Raw genomic sequence first — 11,696 nt, 5'->3', positions numbered from 1 at the left:
AAGGAAGCGGCCATGTTTGAAAGTGATGTCAAATTGAGGGGCACACAAAATGAGAAATCAGAGAAAGATTTGATAGAATGAGTCAGGATAAGATTTGCTCAACTCCCAGGAGAACAGAAAGGAAGAGAGGTGACTTAAGGGAGCAGCTCAGAGTGAGTCAGGTGGAGGACAGCTCAGTGGATGCAGTCAACTGAATTCAGAGAGTGTGTGTGTGTGCATTGGGAGTCAGTGCAGGAGGCAGTCAGTTTGTCAGTTGAGTGAGTGCAGTAGAATTTGTGAGTTCCCGCAGAGGCAGAATCCAGAGAATACGAAGAAGCCAGAAAATTAGAACATATTGCCATAGTTTGAGCCCAAACAGAGAAATTCAGTAAGCCAAGAGAGAAGCCAGACTGAATCAGTCAGCTTGGAGAAAAGTTGGGGCCAGAACTGCTAAGTTGAACCAGCCAGCCAGAGTCCAGAAAGAGCTAGAAAGGGCCACTTACCCTGCAGTAAGGTTCCAAGATGACAATTACATCAGGCAAGTAAAAGTTACTTTTACGGTTATGGAGAAAAACAGCAGGGCAACAGACTTAGAGAAGGGACAGCAGATTGCTCTTCTGTAGGAGTCAGATGAGAAATCATTTAATTAGAGATGAGGGAGCAGAGGCAGACACCCAGGGGAAGAGTGTCCCCAACGCAGAGAAATGGCAAGTATATGAACAAGAGATGAGAGCTAGTGTGCTAGTTCATTTAGATGAGGGCCAGAGTACAGGGTGCTTTCACAGGCCCATGTAAGGGGCTAAAGAGAGGCAGCTGGCTATGGGGAGACCAGTCCTGGGCCACTGAAGTTCACGTGAGATCGTGGTATCTCAGTGCAGCCCGTTCCTGACCCCCACACAGTACTAACTGGATGGATTCTGGGCATAAGCTGCAGAAGCGACCAAGACAGTTCAGGGAGTCACTTCTCTACCCACCATACTTTCAAGAGTAACAAGACTGAAGGATGATCACTAAAAGATGTATAGTCAATCCTAGTAAGATTTGGGGGCTTGTCTGTTCACAAGCACATGCTTGTGACCCCACTCAATGTGTATGGGACAGTTTTATGTCACCTTGACATAAGACAATCATTTGAAAGAGGGAAACCTCAATAGAGAAAAAGCTACCATAGGATCAGGCTGTAGACAAGCCTGGTGAGCATTTTCTTAGTGACTGATGTGGGCGGTCCCAGCCCATTGTGGGTGGTGGGACCCTGACTGGTGTTCTGAGTTCGCTAAGAAAACCATAGGGAACAGGACAGTAAGCAGCACCCCTCCATGGCTGCATCAGCTCCTGCTTCTAGGTTCCTGAACTGACTTCCCTCATTGAGAGACGTTATCTGAAAGTTTAAGATGAAATAAACCCTTTCTTCCAAGTTGCCTTTGGTGATGTTTTACCATCAAAATAGAAACCTAAGACAACAGTGCTTTTATTACTGTTGTACAGTATGCTTTGAGTAGTCTGAGGGGATATCTAACAAGGTGACCTTTGACCTGTCAGCTCTCAAACTGAACTTAATACCTATCTTGCAACATGTTTTCATGCACGAGTGCTGTTGCTTTTGGTTGAAAATGATCTTCAGGCATAGTGTACAGTGACAATTTTGGTTTCTTTAAGAACACAGAAACATAAGAATGTTTTTGTTTTAATCCCAAGTGTGGGCATATGGGGCCGCTTCTCAGCATGTCACTATGATTTGCCTCATGCTCTGGCAGGGGCATGATTTTGAGAGCTGCAGAAAGTTTCTGTGGACTTTCCAGAGGGTATAAAAATGCTACAGCCCCAAGAGTGGGGTTGTTGGTTCCTATTAGTTGCAGTTTGTTAAGTAGCTGCACACAAGGAAGAAACAAGAAGAAATGAGATATCTCGACAGCGAAGATCAAACTTGAACAGAAAAGCTCAACGCCCCTAATCAGCAGGAAGTGGTCTAATGGCAATGTGGTCCCCTTCCCAATCCCCAACTTTATTCAGGGATCTATTTCCTTTCCTCTCTATCCTTTTCTTCTCTCCTAACTAGTGTTAGGGGGTTGAAAGGGAATAGGAAAAGGGGTAGAGAATGGTGGAATAAAGAAAAACCATAAAGTGGCAAACAATGCCTACAATCGTGCTTGTTTAAAGGAAGGCTGTGATGTGCCTCGAGACAAATTCACCCCTAAAGCTGTGGTTGGGGCTCCTACAACTGTACAGTGCACACACCTGTTACTGTGCTATCTCAGCACTTAGAAAATTGGGGAAGGACTATGAGCTTCAGGCAAGCCTGGGAGGAAGAAAAGCTCTTACAAACCAAAACAAGCAATAAAAGGTGCCTTTTAAGTAGGTACAAACAGATGAATACACTATACACACTTGACTTTTGCTAAAAAGGTCAAAAGTGATAATCAGCTGTATAAACAACACAGTATTTCAGAAAAGTCATTAAAACACCTTGGGCTGGACAGCTCAACTCTTATAACAGCTTTTGCAGAGGAACTCAGTTCTAATTGGAATCATGTACTTGACAGACACCAGCTAAGGCAGCTGGCTCTTATTCAGCTGCCATGGAATAACCCAAGTTTTTTTTTTTTGTTGTTGTTGTTGTTTTAAGCCAGGCCAATGTCTGGGTCCCTTGCCAAATACCGAGCTAATTGGTATGGAGCCCAGCTTTATGCTCAACTTTGAAAAGCTGTGCAGGCAATTCTACTGCGCAAAACTTACCCCTCAAACTTTAGCAAGCATAAGACTCCCAATCTACGGCTTGTTAAAGCAGGGTGGAAATGCATCTTCATGCCCAGCTTGTCAGCTCACTGTGCTTGACTTGAGGTCCAGCGCCCGGGGGTGGAGGTGGAGGCAAGTTCCTGGACAACAGGATGAGACTGAGCTTCAACTCCAGAGATTTGAAGTCAGTAGGTCTGGGGTATGGTGCCCCACTTTCTATTCCTGTAACAGCTGACAGTGGTCCATGAACCACGTTTTAACAACTGCACTCCATTTTTCTCTCCAAACACAGAACCCCAAGTGGACAGGCTGAGCAACACCCAGCAAGAAGGCTCCTCCAGCCTCACTGGAGCTGCTTTCTTGTTCCCACTTCTCAGGCTGCAATTCCTCCAACACCATCTTCTATGAAGTTGGAGCTCCTGACTGTGGGCAGCCTCAGTCCGGGACTGAGGACTCAGGACTCTCAGTATTCTTTACAGAGACAGATACACACACCCACACACACACAGAGACATACACTCTTCTGGTTGTGCTTAGTCTGACTCTTCAGTCTCAAGACAGAGACAGACAGACAGACACATGTACACAGACAGAGATTCTTCTATCCCTGCTCAGTATGACTGAACAGTCTCAAGCCAATCCTGGAGAGCAGAGAGAGGAGGTGATGTGCCCACTTGGGTGAAGTCAGGGTATTTCAGGTATACACCACAGCATACACTTCTCACAAAAAGAAGGCAATGATCACCTCAGCAACCCTGGTATCTTTTTATTTGCTCATATTTCATTACGCATGTCTGTGTGTGGGTACTGGGAACTGAGTTCAGGTCCTCCGTAAGAGCAGTGTGCACTCACACCTGCTGAGCCATCACTCCAGCCCCAACTGTGCTATCTTTGACAATTATTGCTACAGAAAAATTTTTCCTTCACCATCACCAATCTTTCCAAGTTTTATTCCAAAAAATTATGTTGAAATTAAGATGTTTATAAAGATGTCCATCATTACAATAAAGCATCCAACTGGACAGACATGACAAGGACCCAATTCAGTATGTAATGTCCTATTTCCCCGATGGGCAAGTTAAAGAAGAAAAACCAAGAAAACCTTTCCGGGGTGGAAGGCCAGGACAGCTTCTAACTGAATTGGTTCCTCTAAGGAGTTATAAAATCCGTGATTTTGTCTATTTATCCTTTTCTTTCTGTTCTTTTTCCTTCTTTTCCCGTTCAGCTTTAGCCTCTTCCTCTTCGTGTTTTTTGATCAACTGTTCCACTTCCTTTTGCTTGAGGACTCTGATCACCGTCTTTCCACTCTCTCTTGTTAGTGTGGCGATTTCAACTAAAACACAAACATGCATTTGTACTCAGCCAACAAGTGTCAACATGGCTTACTCTGTTTCTGAGTCTTGGCTTTTTTCTTGCTCTCCCAAGTTTTTTTTTTTTTCCAAGTTTTACACTTAATGTCGCACCCACATTTTTATAGGAACAGAACACCTTTGATCTTGTGGTACCCTGACTTTTTCCCGAAGATCTTTTCTTCACCCGATGACTTCTCAGCCACCACCTGTGTCACTCCAAGTCCAGCTGGCAGTTGTTCTCACTGGCACACACAAGCTGTGCTGACCAGAAGGAACAAGACACAACACTCAAAGTAGCATTTCCTTACGGAATTTTCTCATTTCTTTTCAAAACAATGACCTAAGAAGCAGCTTTCACTGGCATGATGGTGCACACCTGTGATGCCAGCACTAGGGCGGCACAGGCGGGGGGGGGGGGGATCAATGCTAGTTTGAAGCCAGCTTTGGTCTAACAGTGAGTTCAAGGGCAGCCAGTGACACAGGACCCCCAACTAGGAGTTCTATTCAGGCTCAGGCCATTAAGCCTGCCCTATGGCGTAGGCCGCAGCTCTACAATTCATCAAGGCTGAACTTAGTCAAGGCATGGAGTCTTCAACGTCCCCTAAGCAGCAGCTTCACCGATCTAAACCTGTTAAAGACTTAAGGTTGGGACTACTCAATAAATCCCTCCACTCAACTGGACAAAGCAGGAGCACAGGGATTACCTTTTTCAGCTGACAGTTTACTAACATCCATTGTCTTATTCAGCACCTTGATAGCTAGAGCAAGCGCTGACTTCAGAGTCATTTCTCCTTCCTTGTAGTCTTGTTTCAACATTGACACAGCTGCCTAAAAAAAATAATCAACAGAGAATTTCCTTCAAATCTGTGCATTTGAGGGGGCGGAGTATAGACTGGTCCATAAGAATTAATGCCTGAATTCACACTAACAATTCTGACAGCAGGGAAGGTCAACAGGAGCTGGGGCAGGGGGAGAGGGAGCCAATGTTCTAGAGGATCTTTAATCTGGAGCCCCAGTCTCAACAGAGCTGTCCTCACAGTTCAGGCGCAAATTACATGTTCTGAAAACTTATAACTGAAAACTAGCATTTAGCTGCAAATGGCATCAACAAACTGCAGCACACGGCACTAGAACCACAGGTATTTTCCTTTACACTGAGGCTGCTATGAAACTGCTGCTATTAAATGCTACGTTAACTACCCTAACGCCCACTGCTTTTTCAACACTGCAGGTCTTCTTAACCTTCCCTGCATCTCAGTGTCACAGGAATACTCACAGCACTGTTGTTCCCAATGCATGTGGCTTTCCATCCCCCGTAATTCCCACTTGGGTCACTCTGATAAAGCTGAAAGCCGTAGTGCTTATCCCAGCCAATATACAGCAGAGAAACACCAAAGGGACGCTTTCCTTTAACAAAGAAAAATAAATAAATCAAAATCTCAATTTAAAAAACGAACAGTCTCAATGTAGAGCTATCAGCGGAGTGGCCCGACACGGCCCAAGCCTTTCTGTGAGGTTAAGCCTGAATAACTGCTTTGTGTTCTGGCCACCACAGATAAGCCCCGTCACAGATTCCACCCGTTTCTAGGGGCTGGACTCCAGCTGGGGAGAAAATGGACATAGAAGGCCAATGCTGAATTTCATTATAATGCAAAAATAATTTGTTTCCAGACTTGAAAATGTTACTTTGGCCTTGCAGTATCCTGCTGATGAAGCTGCCAACTAACATGTGGAGGCAGATTTGCTCACAAGGAAGTAGATTGCAGTGAAATCCAGAGAGGCTAGGCTACACTGTGTGATGTCTCCCAAACAAAACGAAGTGTAGAGAAAAAGAGACTTCAGAGTGCTCAGCCCTAAACAGGACATCATATCACTCCTCCAATGCTCAAGGATCACAGAAGGGACAGAGAGACTGTAAGCCAGAGGTGCTAGATGACAAGGAAAGCGTTTTCCAGGGCTGGAGAGATGGCTCAGAGGTTAAGAGCATTGGCTGCTCTTCCAGAGGTCCTGAGTTCAATTCCCAGCAACCACATCGTGACTCACAACCATCTAGATCTGGTGCCCTCTGCTGGTGCACAGGTGAACATGCAGACAGAACACTGTATGCATAATAAATAAATATTTTTTAAAAAGAAGGTGTTTTCCACATACGAGTTCACAGCAGTTGCGACATTTACAAGGCCTGCACCAGACAAAACCTCAGTACAACATCCCACCTCCAGCTGAGGAGTTACCAGCAATTGGTAGCTGCTGGGAGAGAAGGTCAGTTTTCTACACGGGTGTGAGCCCTGGCAGGGCGACAGTGTTCAGTGCAGGTCCCACACCCAAGAGTATTTGGATAGCACAATCAAAACTGAGGATTTAAAAGGGGGAGGGGACAGGAAAGAAAAGAACATGAAGTTGGGTGGGTTGAGAGGTGGGAAGATACCTGGCAGGAAATGATGGGTGAATATTATCAAATTCCACTGTATGAAATTCTCAAATAAAAATATTTTTCAAAATCTATTTTCTAAAACTCCAAAACCAAAAGAAATCTAGCAAAAACAAAATAACCACCTCAAAAAACCTTAATGCAGAACAAAACAAGTAAGTTTACTCTTCATAAAATATTTTCAGTTTTCAGAGTATTTCCAGAGAAACTCAATACCTCCAAACTGTGTATACGCCTGTTTGATATCACACAGTGCTGTAACCAGCTGCTCACACGGAATTGGCTCCTGGTACTGTAACAAATACCTAGGGTAAAGAGATTGACATAGTAACAGGCTTCTCTAAAACATACACAATGCAAGAAAATGCTCTCCGAAAAGAAATATATATATATTTTCCTAATATATATATATATATATATATATATATATATATATATATATATTAGGAAAAACTGCAGAGGTCACTTTAATTTGAATACGAATGAGAGGGCAAAAACATCCAACATCCTAATATTCTTATGTGTACACAGTATTTTGTAAGTTTGATTAGGAAGAATATTTTTCAAGTAATGGAAATAACTTTACACTTTGCAAAAGAAAGCTTTCCTTGGAGACACATCTGACTCACATGCTCTCTGTTACACCATTTCCGTCCATACCTTTGAGCAATGAGCCTCAGCTCGTTAGTCAGAACGTTAGCATCAGATGTTATGCCTGCCACACTGCAAGCCATGTCCCTTGAAGGAAAAAAAGAAAAAAGCCACTGTAAGCAGGGAAAGATGCTTGACTTGTAAGTGGTGAGAGGCACCTGCATCTGTTAGGGATTCACCAGCTCTACCCCACAGTGACTCCCTGCGGGGAAAAGGCTATCCAAGTATGATCTTCTTAGATGTTTACCTAATGTCACTTAGCATAAATGATATGTGAACACAGCCCAAATTCTCCCACAGATGTATTTATTCCTGTCCTCTAGAGACGGGGCAAGCGGAGGAACACTAAGCAGCTAAAGTAGAAACTGAAGAAAAAGGTTTTGTTGGGCAGATAACACACTCCCACTCTTCGGGGTGTAACTCTCAATGACCGGGCTGACAGGCTGGGGTGAGGGGACACGTGGGGGGGTTTCAGAAGTTGTCTAGGCATGCACTCCCTTTTCTGCCTGTTCCCCAAAGCCCTCCCTGGCTCTCTACAATCTAGACATCACTTTGATTATGCTGAAACAAGCCCACAGGCTGCTGAGTAAAGACTAAAGTGATTGTGGAGGTAAGTGTCAAGTGAGTGTACCAAAGGCCCCATGGGAGGTACCAAACCCATGCAGGGAGTACACTTCTATGGCTAATTAACCAGACACAGAACCCTTCTAAACTCCTCTACTGTTACAAAAATGGATTCCACCTTTAACCAGAGAAGCCTCAACTTACAATGAATGCTGTAAGTGCAAAGAATCGTGGTTGCCCATGATACAAAAATAAATGACAGTTGTGGGACATCCCTAAAGAAGTCGCTTAAACCACTCCCTCTCAAAGGCTTATGAACATTGGAAAGGGGCTGGCTACTATGTTAAGAGTACAAAGACAGAGTAAAGGGCTGCAAAGTACCATACTGTAGACCCTACAACTAAAATCATGAATTCACAACTGGTTTGGGCACAGACAAGAGCAGCCCTATTAAGAAGTGGTTCATAGGATCCTACTCTTTATATCAGAACTACTGGCTCTTGATAAAGTCTGGGAAAGACTCACTGTCCCTGGTTATGTACCCACTGCTGAGCCCAGCCGACTCTAACAGACAGCTCTCAACCCATGGTCACACAGAAGGCCCTGGTAATGTCACTGAATCAAAACAGACAGACTAAACCCAAGAGATTTGGGGAGAGAAGAAAGGGGAACGGAAATGGCAGTACAGGATATGTGAGTGGTCAGTCTGCACGGTGTAGATGTCCAAACTGTAACAAAGAGACAATGAAGCATGCAGTACCCCTGAAGGCGGTGTGCGGCAGTCAGGCCTCCCTAACAACAGAGTTCCGAGTACCAAACTGAACAGACATCAGATTGCACCGTGTGGCTGAGCTGAGCCCACATCTCCACGAGCCTTCTTCTTTGGTAAAGAGTCAGTACAAGTCTACAGAATTACTGCACAGTTCTAAACAATAACTTGAGGGCCTGCTTTATGCTAGGCTCTCACTCATTTTTTTTGTTTCATTAGATTTCCACAACCACTCTGAGTCCTCGAGATATTAAACAATAGGTACAACATCACACCTCGTATTGATGGACCACAAGTACCTATTTCGTCACTGCACAAAGCTATTTGGTGCTAAGTGCCTAGCTCTGCACTTAAAGTGAATTATACACACACTGAACATACTGAAAATAATGCAATAAATGGGCTTCAGTGAGGTTCCAAGCAAAATAAAGCAAACACACAAATTTGCACAAGAAAAAAACCCTGCTCACTTCATTTCTACCACCTCACATAAAAGACCTCTCCCTCCAATACGCAAATCCCACTTATGTTGAAAAGTGCGGCAGTTCAAAGCCTTCCCCAAGAGCTCACTTACTCATTAAGCTTATAAATTTTTTCAGAAAAAAAGACTTCATCAAGAAGCTTGTGGATGTTGCGTCTCTCTGCTGCAAGCAGGACTCCATCATTGGCGAGAATTCCCAAACAGGTGCCCGCATGGCCAATAGCTTCCATGGCGTATTCCACCTGGTATAAGCGCCCTACAAAACAGCGAAACACCAAGTTTCCTCTGTGTTCTTGCACCACTGACCCAAGAGAAATCAGTGTGGCACTATCGGGTAAAATCAACTGCCCTCCTTTTACTCAACAATGCATGACATTATCAGCCTGGTCACATAGTTAATTCAAAACTACATAAAGAATGAACTGTACTCCAAAATGTGTGTAGCTAAACAGCACACTGAACCCCAAGAATACAGGACTGAAACAAAACAAAACCAACAAACAAGCCCAACTGTCTTTGGAGCAGGTTAAACTTTCTAATTTACCTTCTGGAGAGAATATTGTGGTCCTGGAGTCATATCTTCGAGACTGCAATGGGAAAACAGAGAGATGATGCCTGCTCACTGAAAGCACCCACAAACCTTACACAAGGAAATCCTGGGCTGAGTTCGGTGGGAAGAAGGAAGACACCACTCGACTCCCCCTACCCGCTTCTGTTGCACTTTTCTCATGTTAGCCTCAAACAAGCCATAACATTCATCAGGCAAAAGTTAAATGAAACGTGTCATGAACTCACCATGGCTTCTGAACTTTATGTAATTCCTGTGGGGGGAAAAATGGGATCATTAAAATAAAAATCCTAACTTAAGAAGTAGCTTCTACTTTTTAGACCGTTTGATCCACACACCATCACTCAGCTAACACTAGCTGTGCACAGACAACTGTTGGAAACTATACCAGAAGATGGGACAGCACAACAAAGGGTCTGCTGCCGGCCTAGGCAGCCCAAGTCTGTCCCGAAGAGCTCAGAATACAGCAGCCAGATGAGAGGGACAGAGCTTATAAAGCAACATGGAAGGGGCACCGAGGGTGGGAAAACGGTATGGCCAGCAAGTAAGTTTTTGAGAAACCAAATCCAGAAAACGAGAGTAAACTGGAGATGGGAGAGGAAAATAAGTTGCAAAGTCTTAAGTCAAAGAGGAGGAACTGGGGAAGGGTGAAGGAAAGGACATTCCAAGTAGAACAGGCTGAGAATCTATAAAATTCAACAGATTAATTGCTTAAGTCAGATACGGTCCTCAATTTGGGGGTGTAGGGGAAGGCGGTAAACTTGGCCCTCGTTTCCGTTTCTTTGAAAGACAGCAATGGAAGCTCTGCCTTAGTAGGGGGAAAAATGGCACCTCTGGGTCCAATTCCTATGTTGCCAAATAATGGGAAATCAGGAATCGAGGCTGGAAAGCTGAACAGACATCTTAAGTGTCTGCTCGCCCAGGTGAGCGTCTCTCTCACTCAAGACGGCTCAATCGAAGGGCTGGGCGCAAAGACCACAGGAGCTGACAGTTTAGAAAAGTCAGGCCGAAGAGAGGCTGCGGGAAGGCTAACCTGCCGGGAGTCGGCTCCAACATGTAGGAGAAACAGAAAGGTGGCCCTGGGCACAACAGGCAGCAGGCCACGGCGGGTTTCGGATTCGACTGTGAACAAGGCTACCTCCACGCCTGGCGCCCGCGCCACAAGCTCTGGACCTTCCCCGCGGCTCCACTTTCCCGAATGGGCTCGCTGGGCCGCAAGCCGCCCCCACCCCTCGCACCGGCCCGGTGGGTCTCGGAGCCCGGGCTCGCCGTCCAGGCCGCGCGAGGATGCCCGACGGCGGCCGGTGGGGGCCAGTCCCTGGCAGGCCGGTCACCGAGGAGGCGGGTGCAAAGTCATCGTGCCCACGGCTCCTCGGTGGCGGCCGCGGGCCTGGGCCGTGGTCTCCACGCAGGTAGCCCCAGCCCGGGAGACGGCGACCTCGCCTCCGCGGGCCCTAAAAGACTGAGCCTCACCGGAGGAAGACAGCGAGGGTGCAGATCAGCGCCGCCTTAATCCGCAGGAGAAGAACCAACCCGGATGGCCAAGCATCCGCGGCGAATATGGCTTCCGCGCGTGCGCAGAACCACGAGGGGGCGGGGCGGCGGCGACGCGGAAGTCCTCCGGGAGCCGGGGCGGAGATAGGCAGCCCACGTGGACGCTGGAGAAGCACAGCCTTGGCTTAGGCTGGCGTTTGTGTTAAAGGAAGACTGGAGGAAGGAGGGAAGAGCCCGTCCTGCGCCAAGCGGAACCCAGATGCCTCCTACGCTTCGCGATTCACTTTCGCTTTCTCTCCATTCTAATGGAGGCCAGAGGAGCAGCTGCTGTATTCGCCTACTAGTCCAGCCTGGGCCCGGAATAGTTTCCTTCGTCCTGCCTCTTAGCCTCGTTTTCTCCTTTCTCAGATCCAACTGTTTAAGTGGGGTAACTTTCTTTTTAAGTTTAAGAATCCTCTTCGTCCATTTCTCCTTTCCAATCTTTCCTAGTTTTTGTCGCTATGTTGGGGTTTGAAGAGCTAGTGGGTTGACTGTGTTTGGCTTAATACTGTAGTCATTTCAGCCCACTGGACAGGGGCATTGTCTTCTGTGTAGGGTGCAAAATTATTGGATCTGGGTTTTTGAAAGGGGGAAGCTTAGAAATTAGTTGCATGTAGGCTGGACCTGGCCAGTAC

The 11,696-nt window shown here is 46.0% G+C and overlaps 1 protein-coding gene across 2 annotated transcripts; it reads right to left on the bottom strand.

The window, feature by feature from the left end:
• Positions 1-3,453: 3,453 nt before the first annotated feature.
• Psma4 (proteasome 20S subunit alpha 4) lies at positions 3,454-11,116 on the bottom strand. 2 transcript variants are annotated; one of them, XM_021642996.2, is made up of 9 exons: positions 11,002-11,116; positions 9,756-9,781; positions 9,505-9,547; positions 9,054-9,216; positions 7,156-7,233; positions 6,712-6,800; positions 5,341-5,471; positions 4,769-4,892; positions 3,454-4,045 (listed from the first exon to the last, which is right to left on the bottom strand). In XM_021642996.2, the coding sequence occupies exons 2-9, from the start codon at positions 9,756-9,758 to the stop codon at positions 3,891-3,893; spliced, it is 786 nt and encodes a 261-aa protein (XP_021498671.1). In that variant the 5' UTR covers positions 9,759-9,781; positions 11,002-11,116; the 3' UTR covers positions 3,454-3,890. The 2 variants fall into 2 exon arrangements, with proteins under 2 accessions (XP_021498671.1, XP_060230104.1); XM_060374121.1 differs by lacking the exon at positions 11,002-11,116 and adding an exon at positions 10,562-10,707.
• Between the last annotated feature and the right edge of the window lie 580 nt (positions 11,117-11,696).

This window comes from Meriones unguiculatus, chromosome 1 (genome assembly GCF_030254825.1).
Source record: "Meriones unguiculatus strain TT.TT164.6M chromosome 1, Bangor_MerUng_6.1, whole genome shotgun sequence".
Taxonomy (NCBI): Eukaryota; Metazoa; Chordata; class Mammalia; order Rodentia; family Muridae; genus Meriones; species Meriones unguiculatus.
The sequence above is the reverse complement of the archived record's forward strand: the minus strand, read 5'-3'. Positions and strand labels throughout refer to the sequence as shown.

Bases quoted from the DNA above. Each gene is read 5' to 3' on its own strand.
- Psma4 (XM_021642996.2), bottom strand. The intron at 6,801-7,155 runs GTATGGACGGAA...TCTTTACCCTAG, and splicing joins CTGAGGCTCATTGCTCAAAG to GTATTTGTTACAGTACCAGG. The intron at 5,472-6,711 runs GTATTGAGTTTC...TCTTTGTTAAAG, and splicing joins GGCGTATACACAGTTTGGAG to GAAAGCGTCCCTTTGGTGTT.